Source organism: Panthera uncia, assembly GCF_023721935.1.
Source record: "Panthera uncia isolate 11264 chromosome A3 unlocalized genomic scaffold, Puncia_PCG_1.0 HiC_scaffold_11, whole genome shotgun sequence".
Taxonomy (NCBI): Eukaryota; Metazoa; Chordata; class Mammalia; order Carnivora; family Felidae; genus Panthera; species Panthera uncia.
This window is the reverse complement of record NW_026057578.1, coordinates 83,454,771-83,469,830: the sequence shown is the minus strand read 5'-3', so window position 1 is coordinate 83,469,830 and position 15,060 is coordinate 83,454,771. Positions and strand designations below refer to the sequence as shown.

Genomic DNA, 15,060 nt, shown 5'->3' with positions numbered 1-15,060 from the left:
AAAATAAATAAAAATAAATTATTTTAAAAAGCATATAATTCTACTGTGGAAATTTACTGTAACAAAAATATTAGTTCTTTATATTTCTCTGGTCAACAGCTGGTTAAAAATAATGTTCTTTCTACATGTGTGATAAGAGAAAAAGAATAGGAAGATATGTAAAGTAGCAAGCAAAGGTTACTGAATTTAACAAATCAAAAAACACTTCCTCACATAATTTCTTTTCATTCACTAGTTTAAGAATTGTAGATGTAATTTATATTTACTGAAATGCACAGATCTGAAGTGCACAATTTGGTCATTTTTGACAAATGCATACATCCACGTAACCTAAACTCTTATTGAGACACAGAATATGTTCATCACCAAAAAGTTTGCCTGTGCCTCTGGAAATAACCACTACCATCATAGTTTAGTTTATTATAGAACGTAATATAAATGTAATCATACAGCAGGTACTGTTTCGCTTCTTAGAGTAGATACCTCAGCATTTTCTAAATCCACAATCATGTCATCTGTAAATAAAGACAATTTTTTTTATACAAAGAAGTTTCCTTCTTTTTCTGGTTTTTTTTTTTTTTTAAATCATGAACAGGTGTTGAATTCTGTCAAAGCTATTTTTAAGCATCAATTGAAATGACAATTCTTCAATCTGCCGCAGTGAAATGCATTGATTTTTATATGATAAATCCACCTTGTGGTCTTCAAATTCCACTTGGTTATGGTATATTACCATTTCTACAAATTGCTGGATTTGACTTCTCTATATTTTTATGAGGAATATTGGTCTAGTTTTCTTGTAATGTGATTGTCTGATTTTGGTATCAGGATTATGGAAGCTTCCTAAAATGAGTGAGAATGTATACCCTCCTCTATTTGGAGGAGAAGAGTATAGTATTGGTATTACTTTCTTGAAAGTTCATAGAACTCACTAGTGAAGGTCCTTGTGGCAAATTCTTAAATTGTAAATTCAATTTCTTTAATAAATATAAAATTCATTAGATTTTCTATATCTTCCTGTATTAATTTTGGTAAATTATGTTTTCCCAGGAATGCATTCATTCATTTAGGCTGTCAAATTCACTGGCATAAAGTTTTAAATAATATTTCTTCATTATTTTTTTAAGGCCTGTAAAATCACTAGTGATACATTTATTCTATTTCTGATATTGATAATTTGTATTTTTTCATTTTGTTCATTTTTTTTCTTGGGAAGCCTAAGTTTACCAATTTTATTAATCTTTTCAAAGAACCAACTTTTGGTTTTGTTGATTTTCTTTGTTATTTGTCTATTTTTATTTCACTGACTCCTAGTCTTACTCTTATTTCCTTTTTTCTATTTGCTTTGGCATTAATTTGCTGTCTGCCTATCTTCTTAAAGGAGAAGCACACATCATCGGTTTTATAACTTTCTTCTCTTCTAATACAGGCATTTAATATAAATTTCCCTCTACTTCACCTCACAAATTTTTATGCTGTTTTCAGTATTTGTTCAAAATCTTTTCTTTTTTTATTTTTTAAGTTTATTTATTTTTGAGAAAGAGTGTGTGTGTGCATATGCAGGGGAGGGGCAGGAAGAGAGGGAGACAGAGAATCCCAAACAGGGTCCATCTGCACTGTCAGCTAGGAGCCCAGCACGGGGCTCAAACTCACGAACCATGAGATCATGAGCTGAGCCAAAACCAAGAGTCGGATGCTTAACTGACTGAGCCACCCAGGTGCCCCAAAATGTTTTCTAATTTTCCTTGTGATTTCTCTTACACATGTCAGTTATTCAGAAGTATGCTCTTTAATTTTAAGTTTGGGGAGATTTTTCTATTTTATTGTTATTGATTTTTTTTAATTTTTAAGTTTATTTACTTATTTTAAGAGAGAGACAGTGGGGGAGGGACAGAGACAGAGACAGAGAGAGAGAATCCCAAGCAGGCTCCACACTGTTAGCATGAAGCCTGACTCAGGGCTTGAACTCACAAACAGTGAGATCATGCCTGACCTGAGCTGAAATCAAGAGTCAGAAGCTTTAACCAACTGAGCCACGCAGACGCCCCTGTATTGTTATTGACTTTTAATTTAATACTACTATGATCACAACACACACTCTATACTTCTGTCTATTTACTTCTATAAGTCCAGTTTATGTACTCTATAAAAGCTGAAACAGCAGTAAATAATCTGCTAATGACTGCCTGAACAAAAGTAGTGCATTAATTTTAACTTTACATCAGATGTTTATTGTAATACCTCATTTCCTCAGTTTCTCCATTCTATATTTTCTGGGTTTTTTTTTCTTTTTTTAGAGAGAGAGTGAGAGAAAGAGCTGGGAGAGGGGCAGAGGGACAGAGAGAGAGAATCTTTTCTCTTTTAAAATTTATTTACTTATTTTGAGAGAGAGAAAGAGAGACAGAGAGAGAGCGCAAGCGGGGGAGAAGCAGAAAAAAAGGGAGAGAAACAATCCCAAGCAGACCCTGCACTCTCAGCTGTCAGCATGGTGCCCTACTTCGGGCTTGAACTCACAAACCGTGAGATCATGATCTGAACCAAAATCAAGAATCAGATGCTTAACCGACTGAGCCACCCAGACCCCCTGAGAGGGAGAAAGAATCTTAAGCAGGCTCCATGCACAGCATGGAGCCCAATGCGGGGCTTGATTCCACAACCCTGGGATCATGACCTGAGACCAAATCAAGAGTCAGATGCTCAAACAACTGAGCACCCAGGCACCCCATTTTTCTGTTATTTTTATAAGAAAGAGGAGTGTAGTCTAAGCCAGAGGTTAATTCGTTAATAAAATTTCAAAAGCTAAAAGAAAAGATTAAGAAAATGTAGTTGGTTTCAAATTAACTATCCTAGTTACTATTAAATGGAAAATACATTCTGAACACATTGGCAAAAGACACACTGCATGTGAGCAATCACTATTGAGACCTAAGTTTCCAGTGTCAAATGTTTTCTAGAGAAATACACACACACACACACACACACAAACACACACACACCATGTAACTCCTATATTGCCAATATAGTTTAACCCTAATATGGTTTCTACTGAAGCATTTGTGGATGGCTGAGGAATTAGATTACAAATACCATTACTTAATTTCATCAGGCATTCTTACCTTAAAGTACATTCCATTTCTGTTTCAGAGTGTGTAGAGAAAACACAAAAAATGTATTTGTCGACCAGCAAAGAAAAACTGTCTCCAGGATTCAACCAGCGCCATAGATTTCTCTTCAATGGTAAGAGCTGGCTCTTCTCAGAAGACTGATAAAAACATGGATTTGTGTGTATCTAACAAATAAAAAAGAATATAGTGAAATAACTCTAAATTATGAGAAAAATACAGCTAAATACAAACTGGTCCAAAATTTCAGTATCAAAACAATTTCGGTACAAACTTAGACTTAAAAGTCTAATAAATTTGGCACTTGTAAGTACCATAATCATTATCTATACATAAAAAAGGGAAGAGAACTAAAATATACCTCCCATTTCCCTAGGAATCTAAGAAAGAAGCAAAGTTATCAATTACCTGGTAAAAAACTACTTCTGCTTTGCTTAAGAGGCGCACTCAGACATTGGAAAGAGAAACATAAAAAATAATTCTCAGTATGGAAACTGAGTCCCCTAACTTTCATATCTGTAATTCACTAATCTCTTGGAAATGGCTAGCTTCTTTTATACTTATTTTCTCCTAGTAATTTCTTACTATGATTAAAAAGTGAGCTACTATGAAAAGAGAGACTTTGATCAAGTCTCTCAAGCAAACAACATAGCTTGTTTTGATTGGTTTTGCTCCTCACTGAGGAGTTTTCTAACATAGATTAATACAGAAAAAGAAGCATTAAGACAAAAGGTCCAAAAACAAATAAATAAATAAACAAGCATTGTTGCCTACATGCCCAAATTAAAACAAACACACAACAACAAAAAAAAACTTTGAAAGCTAGAATGAATATAATTTATCTAGTTCTGGCAATTTAATTTCATGAGGATGTGGCCATAAGACCTTCCTATATGTATCTGCAATTGAAAAGATTTCTATTTCTTTTAAATCTGTTAAAAGAATGCCGTGAAATAAAACGTGGAGATAAAGATTAGAGGTAGAAATTAAACACAGAGACTATACAAATTTGGTAGGCAATTATTTTATAGGTCAGAGTTATTTTACAAACTATATACAAGACTTCATAAGAATGGACATGCAATGTAACACCTATTTATGCAACACCATATCGCTAAAAAGAGTTGTGAATGCTTCATTTTTAAAAATCAAGTTATAATTTAAACTATGTTTAGAAATCTTTCATTACAGTACCAACCACCCCTAACTTATCTCTCAAAGTGGCTCTGGCTCATGGCTAGGGTTTTTGAGCGAGGACAAGCCACCAGATTCTGAGCTTGTACATACTGCTGGGCTTGGAAATTCTTCCCTGTTACTCCTCAGACTTTTAAATGAATCTTCCCCTTCCTTGAGTATACCATGATCACCAGAGTCAGGGATGTTAAGTAGCAAGGACAAGAATCAGGATAGAAATATCAATAGCTTCTGCCTGAACCCCAAATATTCTATAAACGAGGTTTGCTTCTAATAGGCTAAGATAAGACCATGCTCTTATTCATTAGTATCTTAAACATTCAAGTGAATCTCTAAACATTAAATAACATAGTTCTAAATAAATAACATAGTTTAAATAACATAGTTCTAAATTTTCAAAGGCTAAGATGTTAAATACAAAGGCATAATATTCTAAAAGTAGAAAATACCAAAAGTAAAATACTTTTGGAAAAAGAAACTAATTACATTCCTTTAATAAGACATCACAAGCCCAAAGTCAAAACAAACATTCATTTTTCAGTATTTTTTACTCAGTTGAATGCAGTTAACATTTTTTAAAATTTTATTTAAAGTTTGTTTGTTTTTAATTTAAATATGAGATAGTTAACATATAGTATAATAATGGTTTCAAGAGTAGAATTTAGTGATTCATCACTTACATATAACACCCAGTGCTCATCCCAGCAAGTGCCCTCCTTATTCCCCCAACCAACACCCCACCAACAACCCTCAGTTTGTTCTCTGTATTTAAGAGTTACTTATGGTTTGCCTCCCTCTCTGTTTTTATCTTATTATTCCTTCCCTTCCCCTATATTCATCTGTTTTGTTTCTTAAATTCTACATGAGTGAAATCCTATATTTATCTTTCTCTGACTTACTTCACTTAGCATAACACATTCTAGTTCTATCCACATTGTTGTAAATAGCAAGACTCCATTCTTTTTGATCTTCAAGTAATATTCCAATGCATATATGTATCATATCTTCTTTATCCATTCATCAGTTGATGGACATTTGAGCTCTTTCCATAATTTGGCTATTGTTGATATGCACTTAACATTTAAATTTCAAGTGGTCAAATATCAGGTATTTAGCAAATCCAGTCATAGAGAAAGTGGATCAATGTATGTGGCCTATGATCATCTTTTTCTTTTCCTAAAATTGTTCATACAGGGGATTCCAGAACCAAGAGCAAAAACGACATTCCAAGAAATCTAATATTTGGTCCTACAAATTAAACCTAAATAAATATTACTTATTGAATAAATTTTTAAACGGCTTTGAGAGAGAGAGAAAGGGAGTGTGCCCATGAGCCAGGCAGAGGGAGAGAGAATCTTAAGCAGGCTCTATGCTCAGCATGGAGCCCAATGCAGGGCTTGATCCCACAACCCTGGGATCATGACCTGAGCCAAAATCAAGAGTCAGACCCTCAGCTGCCTCGGTGGCTCAGTTGGTTAAGCAGTCGACTTCGGCTCAGGTCATGATCTCACAGTTCGAAGGCTCATGAGTTCAAGCCCTACATAGGGCTCTGTGCTGACAGCTCAGAGCCTGGAGCCTGCTTTGGATTCTGTGTCTCCCCCTCTTTCTGCTCCTCTCCTGCTTACACTCGCTCTCTCTCTCTCTCTCTCTCTCAAAAATAAGTAAACATTTAAAAAAAATTTTTTTTAAAGAATCAGACACTCAACTGACTAAACCACCCAGGTGACCCAGGTTTTTAAAATCTATGTCAAATTACATATGCTTCAACTAAAAAGCTACACAGACATGAAGTCCAAAACAAACAGTAGTTTTTTAAAAGTTATAAAGTAGACAAAAATCTAGCAGTATTAAGAAACAAAAAGGGAGAAGATACACATATACACACACACCACACACACATACATTTTGGAATGAAAAGAATGACATTAAATACACACAAAACTTAGTAGAATACTGCAAATACTTCATGCCAATATATTCGTAAAGAAGGCCAAAACTGACAATCATCTTAGAGTATACACCAATTGACTAAAAAAAAAAAAAAACAAGCACGCACGTGTGTGTGTTTCTTTTGGATTAGACCTATAATGTTTTAACAATATAATCAGTAATTAAAAATCTTTCTAATCTCTCCCTAAACAAGATCCAAATGGATTTAAAAATTTTCTGAATATTCAAAGTCTTCCCGAGACCGGAAAAAGATGGAAAGCTCTCCAATTCCTTTAATAAGATTAAGTTTACTTTGATTCTAAAAGTGGGTAAGGGCAGGCAAAATACCGGCAAACCCAAACTCACAGTAAATAAAAGATATGAGCTACCTATATGAGAAGCATATTTTTGGTAAGTGCCTTTTAAAATATCCATGGGAGTATAAGTGCAAACTTAAATATATTATGCTATAATTTTAGAAGTGGTGCAAAGGATGCATTATCCCTGAAGAAATGGAACTAAATAAAATACAAAGCAGTTTTCTACAGCTTTCTCTTGAAATTATCATAAACATTAAAGAAAGATTAATGTGTACACCCAAAAAAAAAGTTCCTCTCATTTTCAATTTTTTTTTTTAATTTGGGAAGCCTTGTTTTTCTTTTCTTTCCTTCTTTTTTTTTTTTTTTTTTGTTTACAAAATGAGCTGTGGAAAAGCTACTGTAGTATTTTATAGCTTTTTTCCAACTACACTCATAATTTCATAGGAGGAAAAACAATCACAGCTCAGGAATTTTATTGCACAAAAGAAAAAACACAGTCACCTAAAGATGGATATTTTAAGGATTAATACCAAATGGCAAAAAAATATATTCTTCTGCAATTTATATGTACTTTTAGAACTACTCCCTCAGTCATCCAAGAACCAAAAAGGTACGATTTTATTAAAATGAAATAAAAGCATTGACAGCTATGAATTTACCCAGAGGACATATCTAACTGCTGGTGATATAGTCATTTACAGAGAACATTGTCGTTTTGCCTTTATAATACATTTTCTCCCTGCTGATACCAGACTGGAGATTAAATTTAAATGACTCACAAATAAGCTAACATCATCTCCTATGAGCTAACATTATCTCCTCATGCACTATTTCCAAGAACTGCTGAGAGCTAGAGTCTTTTTTAAAAGGAAATATTAGAGGGGGGAAAAAAAAGACAAATTCATCCAATTTAAAAGTACAAATTAGTAATTGCACTAATTGCATTCATTCATCATTGTCAAAGTTATGTTTTTATTTGATTGGATTTCTAATTTGAAGGAAAGTAGAAAAAAATTTAATCACTTAAACATAATTTGGAGTATAGAGCATACAGAAAGGATCATAATAAAACATTTGTTATAATTCATTTACACAATTTTACAAAAAACTTTTAAACCATGGCTTCTCTTTCAAAATTTTATTTCAGTTGTACATATAACCTGCTTTAATAGATCAATTTGTGATTGACTACAGAACAGAAGGTAAATGATATTTAGCACATGTTAAGATTAAATGAATGAATTAGAAGTTACTTGTCTATCTCTTTATTTTCAAGACCTTAACATTTCTATTAACAACTATGGTCAGTTTAGAATTTCTCTAAATTTCCCTAAATCACACCTTGATGGTGCAGCTACATTAAGCAGGTGAATAAACAAATACACCTATTTCAAGGAGATAGGCATTTTGTTGCAACTACATTAACATAAACAAGAAATCAAGCATTATATAAAGCAAAGGACCTATATGTATATCACCAAGTCTAAGAAGCAACTTTCCTTCGAATGGTATGGTGTAAATAATTCTCAGAATAAAATTCAAAACCCAATTAAATACTATTCTAAAAAATCAAATTCAAGTACTAGAGTTGTACATTTCCTTAAAAATAAATACATTTTTTTCATGTCCTTTCATGTTTAGTAGTTTGGCATTACAAAAGTAGCTGCATCACATTGTACTATTATTCACTACACCTTTTTCATGTCATAAGTGTTCCATAATAATTTTTAAAGACATAATACATGTTAGATATTATGTGTGGATCCACCACCCAGTTTCAGAAAAAGAATATTAACTTTTTAAAAAAAATTTTTTTAATGTTTATTATTTTTGAGAGAGACAGAGACAGAATGCGAGTGGGTAAGGGGCAGAGAGAGAGGGAAACACAGAAGCAGAAGCAGACTCCAGGCTCTGAGCTGTCAGCACAGAGCCCAACGCAGGGCTCGAACTCATGAGCTGTGAGGTCATGACCTGAGCTGAAGTTGGATGCTCAACCGACTGAGCCACCCAGGCGCTCCAAGAATATTAACTTTTGATGTCCCTTTTGAGTCATCCCCTATCCCATTCTCTTCTTAGTTCACTCAAAGGTAATTATTATACTGACTGTTGTATCTATCACTTACCTAATGTTCTTTATTATTTTGGCACTCAAGTTGATGATCATGAATATACTGTTTATTTTTGTAGAATTTTTAATCTTATATAAATGAAACTATACTGTATATATTCTTTCAATGTTGCTTTTATCAATGTCATGCTCCTGATTCTAATCTATATTTTTCATGCTTTCACTGTAATTTATCTTCACTGTTGTAGTGTATTTCATTAAATGAATATATCACAATATATTTATCAATTCCATTGTTGATAGAAATTTATGTTGTGTCTAGTTTCTTGCTATTATATAAATAACTTTGCTTTTCAGGTTCTTGTACACATCTATGCGTGTATGAGATCTGGCTTGTAGGAAATGCACGCCTTCATCTTTAGGAAATTAACGTCAAGCTATTTTTCAAAGTGGCTACAACATTTAAGCTCCCACCAAAAGTTTATAACTGTTCTACTTGTTTACATCCTCATCAATACTTGAAATTGTTAGACTTTTCATTTTTGTCAATCTGTTGGGTGTGCAATGGTATCTCACTGCAGTTTCCTTACATTTTTCTGCTTAATAAGAAGGCTGAGTACCTTTCTCATGTTTACTAAACAGTCAGGTTTCCAATTCTATAATGTGCCACTCAAGTAAGTCTTTAGCCAATACTTTGATTGGATTGTTTATCTTTTCTCATTGATTGAAGGCATTTGCTATATATTTTGGATATCATTCCTTTGTCAACTATTTGTGTTTTAAATAACTTTTCCCTGCTATGTTTTTCATTTTCATTATAGTGTTTTGATAAGCAAAGTTTCTTAATTTTAATGTAATCGGATTTTTTTAATCTTTTTATAGCCATTTTAAAACTTCCCTACTATAATGTCACAAAGGTTTTTTCCTATATAATCTAACAGTTCTACCGTCTGACTTTCACATTTAAGCCACCAAAAACTGATTTGTGTGTATGGTTTGAGGCAGGGGGTCTAATTTTTTTCCCCTAAACAAATAACAAACTATCCCAGTACCATTTATTGATGAAAACTCCCCCTCTCCACTGATAGCAGTGCCAGCTCTGGCCCAAATCAAATTCCCACATACATAAGACTGGATCTAAGGGGGCTTTCAGTTGTAAACTTCTATTCAACTGAAGGAACCAAATCATCTTGTGAAGAAAACTCACCAGTTAGTCTTACCTTCAAGAAATTTTTTAAAGAAGAGAATATCAAACGGCAAAGGAATCCTGACTTGGGAAATATAATGAAAAAATAATAATAATAATGCATAGGGTTCAAAGAACCTGAGTTCTAATTCCCACTTAACAACTTGCCGACTTTGTACAATTAGGTATTCTCCACAGGGCCCTGATATTCTAAATTGTCAAAAACAATCCTGCCAAGGAAAAGGTAAAAAAATATTTATCTTTCTCCCATGTATATAAGGTTATATTTACTAGAAAGTTCATAAATTATACTAATAATATTTGAAAGATAAATAAGAACAAAAGTATAATTTTAAAAAACCTTATTACACCAAATTTTAGTTTTATACCTATAATCTAATGAGGAATTTTTTTCTCTAGTTTCTAATTTTGTATCTATCACAGTTTGGTACTCAAAAGACACTTGTTGACTTCAAACAATTGTTTTACAGGAGTATAATCTAATTAAAGACCAAGTAAAGATGAAGAATGCTTTCTAAAAGATATCTTCTTTTAATGGAAAATTGCTCAACTCCCATGCAGAAATCTGACCCACTTCACAAAAGATAAAGTTTAACTTGGGGCACCTGGGTTGCTCAATCAGTTAAGCATCTGACTTCAGCTCAGATCTTATCTCTCAGTTCTTGAGTTCAAGCCCTGCATCAGGCTGTCTGCTTTCAACACAGAGCCTGCTTCAGATCCTCTATCCCCCACTCTCTGTCTGCCCCTCCCTTGCTCACACACACTCTCTCTCTCTCTCAAACACAAAACAAATATTTAAAAAAGGGGCGGGAGGCACCTCAATGGTTCAGTCAGTTAAGCATCTGACTTTGGCTCAGGTCATGATCACATGGTTTGTGAGAACAGCTGACAGCTTGTAGCCTGCTCAGGATTCTCTCTCTCCCTCTCTCCCAGCTCTTCCCTCACTCATACTCTCTCTTTCTCAAAATAAATAAACATTAAAAAAAGAAATTCATGGGCATTTGTCAATCTCAATACCTCAACATAGGATAATAAAAGTACTTTATGTGTAAAAGAAAGCACTGATGATACAAAAGGCAGTTGTACATATAAGATGAAAATACATATAAATTTTAAATGTTATAAATTTATTTTATATTGTTATATATTTTATTATATAATTTATTATATAATATATATTTATTTTTATATATAATATATGACATATAATTTCATGCCATATTAATTTTACTGCCACAGCATGCAGTCCAAAATAGATGGACTCTCATACACATTTTTTATTCTCCTACACAACTAATTTTTCAAATGAAACATCAGAAACTGATATCCCTACAATATATCAGTACTTAACTATAAAGCAAGCTGTTAAAATTTTAGCCCTCAATAAGAACTTTCAAATTAAAATACAACCCTAAAGAACAAGGTCTAAATTTTAGAAATATTCCACTCTACACACAGATATATAAAAATCTATTAAAATACAATGCTGTAACATTTATTTAAAGGTTATTTACTTATATTGAGAGAAAGAGAGAGAGAGAACAAGCAGGGGAGGGATAAAGAGAGAGGGAGAGGGCTTCAAGCTGCATTACAAAGCTGTAATCATCAAGACAGTATGGTACTGGCACAAGAACAGACACTCAGATCAATGGAACAGAATAGAGAACCTAGAAATGGACCCACAAACGTATGGCCAACTAATCTTTGACAAAGCAGGAAAGAATATCCAATGGAATAAAGACAGTCTCTTCAGCAAGTGGTGCTGGGAAAAGTGGACAGCGACATGCAGAAAAATGAACCTAGACCCCTTTCTTGCACCATACACAAAAATAAACTCAAAATGGATGAAAGACCTCAATGTAAGACAGGAAGCCATCAAAGTCCTTGAAGAGAAAGCAAGCAAAAACCTCTTTGACCTTGGCCACAGCAACTTCTTACTCAACATGTCTCTGGAGGCAAGGGAAACAAAAGCAAAAATGAACTACTTGGACCTCATCAAAATGAAAAGCTTCTGTACAGTGAAGGAAACAATCAGCAAAACTAAAAGACAACTGACAAAATGGGAGAAGATATTTGCAAATGACATATCAGATAAAGGGTTAGTATCCGAAATCTATACAGAACTTATCAAACTCAACACCCAAAAAACAAATAATCCAGTGAAGAAATGGGCAAAAGACATGAAGAGACAGTTCTCCAAAGAAGACATCCAGATGACCAACTGACACATGAAAAAATGCTCAACATCCGTCACCATCAGGGAAATACAAATGAAAACCGCAATGAAATACCACCTGACACCTGTCAGAATGGCTAACATTACAACTCAGGCAACAACAGATGTTGGTGAGGATGCGGAGAAAGAGGATCCCTTTTGCACTGCTGGTGGCAATGCAAGCTGGTGCAGCCACTCTGGAAAACAGAATGGAGGTTCCTCAAAAAATTAAAAATAGAACTACCCTACAACCCAGAAATTGCACTACTAGGTATTTATCCAAGGGATACAGGGATGCTCTTTCAAAGGGACACATGCACTCCAATGTTTATAGCAGCACTATCGACAATAGCCAAAGTATGGAAAGAGACCAAATGTCCATCGATGGATGAATGGATAAAGAAAATGTGGCATATACATATATATATGCCACATATGGCATATGTATATGTATATATACATACATACACATACAATGGAATATTACTTGGCAATCAAAAAGAATGAAATCTTGCCATTTGCAACTACACAGATGGAACTAGAGAGTATTATGCTAAGTGAAATTAGAGAAAGACCAATAACATATGACTTCACTCATATGAGGACTTTAAGATACAAAACAGATGAACATAAGGGAAGGGAAGCAAAAATAATAAAAAAACAGGGAGGGGGGGACAAAAACATAAGAGACTCAAATATGGAGAACAGAGGGTTACTGGAGGGATTGTGGGAGGGGGATGGGCTAAACAGGAAGGGGCATTAAGGAATCTACTCCTGAAACCACTGTTGCACTACAGGCTAACTTGGATGTAAATTTAAAAAAATAAATAAAAATTAAAAAAAAAGAGAGAGAGAGAGAGAGAGAGAGGGGAGAGAGAGAATCCCAAGCAGTACAAACTGTCAGCCAGTCTCACAAACCGTGTGATCATGACCTGAGTCAAAATCAAGAGTCAGATGCTTAACCAACTGAGTCATCCTGGCACCCCCAATCCGGTAACATTTAAGTAACTCTGGTCACTACCCCACTCCCCAAAAATAAACCATTACATAGTTACAGGCTTCCTTATAGGATCTTATTTGTAATATCCAGTTATGAACAAAATCCTAATTTATACATGAACTGGTGGTCATCTTTCGCTAAAATTCTAACTATGTAAATGTAGCACTGTCTTATGGGAAAAAAAATACTTTAAATAGTTTAGATTTTATCTCCCAATTATCCTCTGGAAATAAGAAGGATATATTCTGAAATTGATTCTCTATTTGCATAACCTTAGAAAATAAGCCCTCTAACCAGGAGCTGGAAAAAGGTGAGAGACAAAGAGTTAAAATGAGTCATGAATAGGGGCACCTGGGTGGCTCAGTAGGTTGAGCGTCTAGCTTCGGCTCAGGTCATGATCTCCTGAGGTCCATGGGTTCAAGCCCTGCATTGGGCTCTGTGTTGACAGCTCGGAGCCTGGATCCTGCTTCAGATTCTGTGTCTCCCTCTCTCTCTGCCCCCACCCTCACTCACACTCTGTCTCTCAAAAATGGATAAATGGTAAAAAAAAATTTTTTTTTTTTAAATGAGTCATGAATAACATATTTACCGGTTTGATTCGAAGCTGGCCACCGACCACCTCAAGAATTGCATGTCTTCTGGACACTCTCTTGTCTGTTATCTACAGGGGGAAAAAAATAAACATTTCTAATGCAGCTACCTCCATAAAAAAAAAAAAAAAAAACAGTAACAACAATAACAAAAACCCACAGCAATGTTTCTGATATTAGTAGGCTACATATCAAATACTCATTCAGCAACTGTATATTAAAATGATTGTCCTCATTGAACAGATAACAACACAACTCAAGAGATTAAGGGACCTGCCCAAGATAACAGGAAGAATAAATAGCAGACCAGAGACTCAAGCTTGAGATCTAACACATCCCAAAATTTTCATGATGGCTTCCATTCAAGATAGACATTTAGTGGAGATTCTCATCAATAAAACTCATAAAATGAGAAAAAAATGTATACAATGTGTACTTATTAGGAAACTTCTCAAGTACAAGAAATATGTAGCATGTTACAATGACAAAGGTTTTAAAGAGCAGCAGTCTGGTTAAATATAAAGGTGTGACGACCAGGTTTGGGGTCAGGCCCACCTGCACTGGAGCTCTGGGGCCATCAGCAGTAGTTAAGAGAACAGGAAGGTGGGAGGGGGAGTGGTGTAAACCAAATATTTACAGTGAATAAGAGATTATCATTTATGTGTATGTGTGTGTGTGTATAATACAATACATACACATGTTAATTTTAAAAGGTAAAATACATATATTTGCTTCCCCTTTTGAGTCAACATGCTTTAGTTACACACAAGCACTTCTGCATACCAAAGTTTAGAAATGGCTTGTACTTTAAATCTTGAAATTGCCAACTGAGTCTTCCCTGCAGAACTATAAACATGATGGTTAAGACTGCCTTTGTTATTTGTGGTTGATACATAATGAAAATGTTTCAAGCACCAACTTTACTTAACATCATAATTATGTGGCCCATCTTTTGATTACCTTAGTATCTGTATCACTTCAATTCTGATATTAATCATATCAGTACCAAAATTATCAGTAAAAACAGACTACAGCTATGCCCAGTTCAATTAAACTCTTTAGTTACGCAAAAACTTGCAAAAATGTCAAAGTGCCAGGAATCAATAGTCATCTTTTTTAACCAGAGAGCAGTTTCACATATAAGACTATGACTATATAAAAGTAGTAACATCAAGCATCACAGTGGAATGAATTCCACATATGTGAATTTTTGATCGCTACAGTTGATTTTCAGAACATTTTCTAAAATGAAGTATCTTAAAGGTAGCCCATTTAAAATATATACACTATTAAACTAATAATCTACCAGAGAGGGGAGAAGAAACTCAGAGGTTCCTGTATTCTTTCCCATAATGTGCCTTGTGGACATTATCAGGTGATAACGCACTTTACCATTTATAAAAATGATTTATCAT

The 15,060-nt window shown here is 34.2% G+C and overlaps 1 protein-coding gene across 1 annotated transcript in view; it reads right to left on the bottom strand.

The window, feature by feature from the left end:
* The window catches only part of APLF (aprataxin and PNKP like factor), an 82,875-nt gene that overhangs the window by 55,047 nt on the left and 12,768 nt on the right, over positions 1–15,060 (bottom strand). Inside the window, exons 2-3 of the mRNA XM_049651561.1 lie at positions 13,645–13,716; positions 3,117–3,289 (exon numbers count right to left, since the gene is read on the bottom strand). Of these exons, the coding sequence (XP_049507518.1) occupies positions 3,117–3,289; positions 13,645–13,716 (245 nt within the window). The remainder of the gene's footprint in view (positions 1–3,116; positions 3,290–13,644; positions 13,717–15,060) is intronic.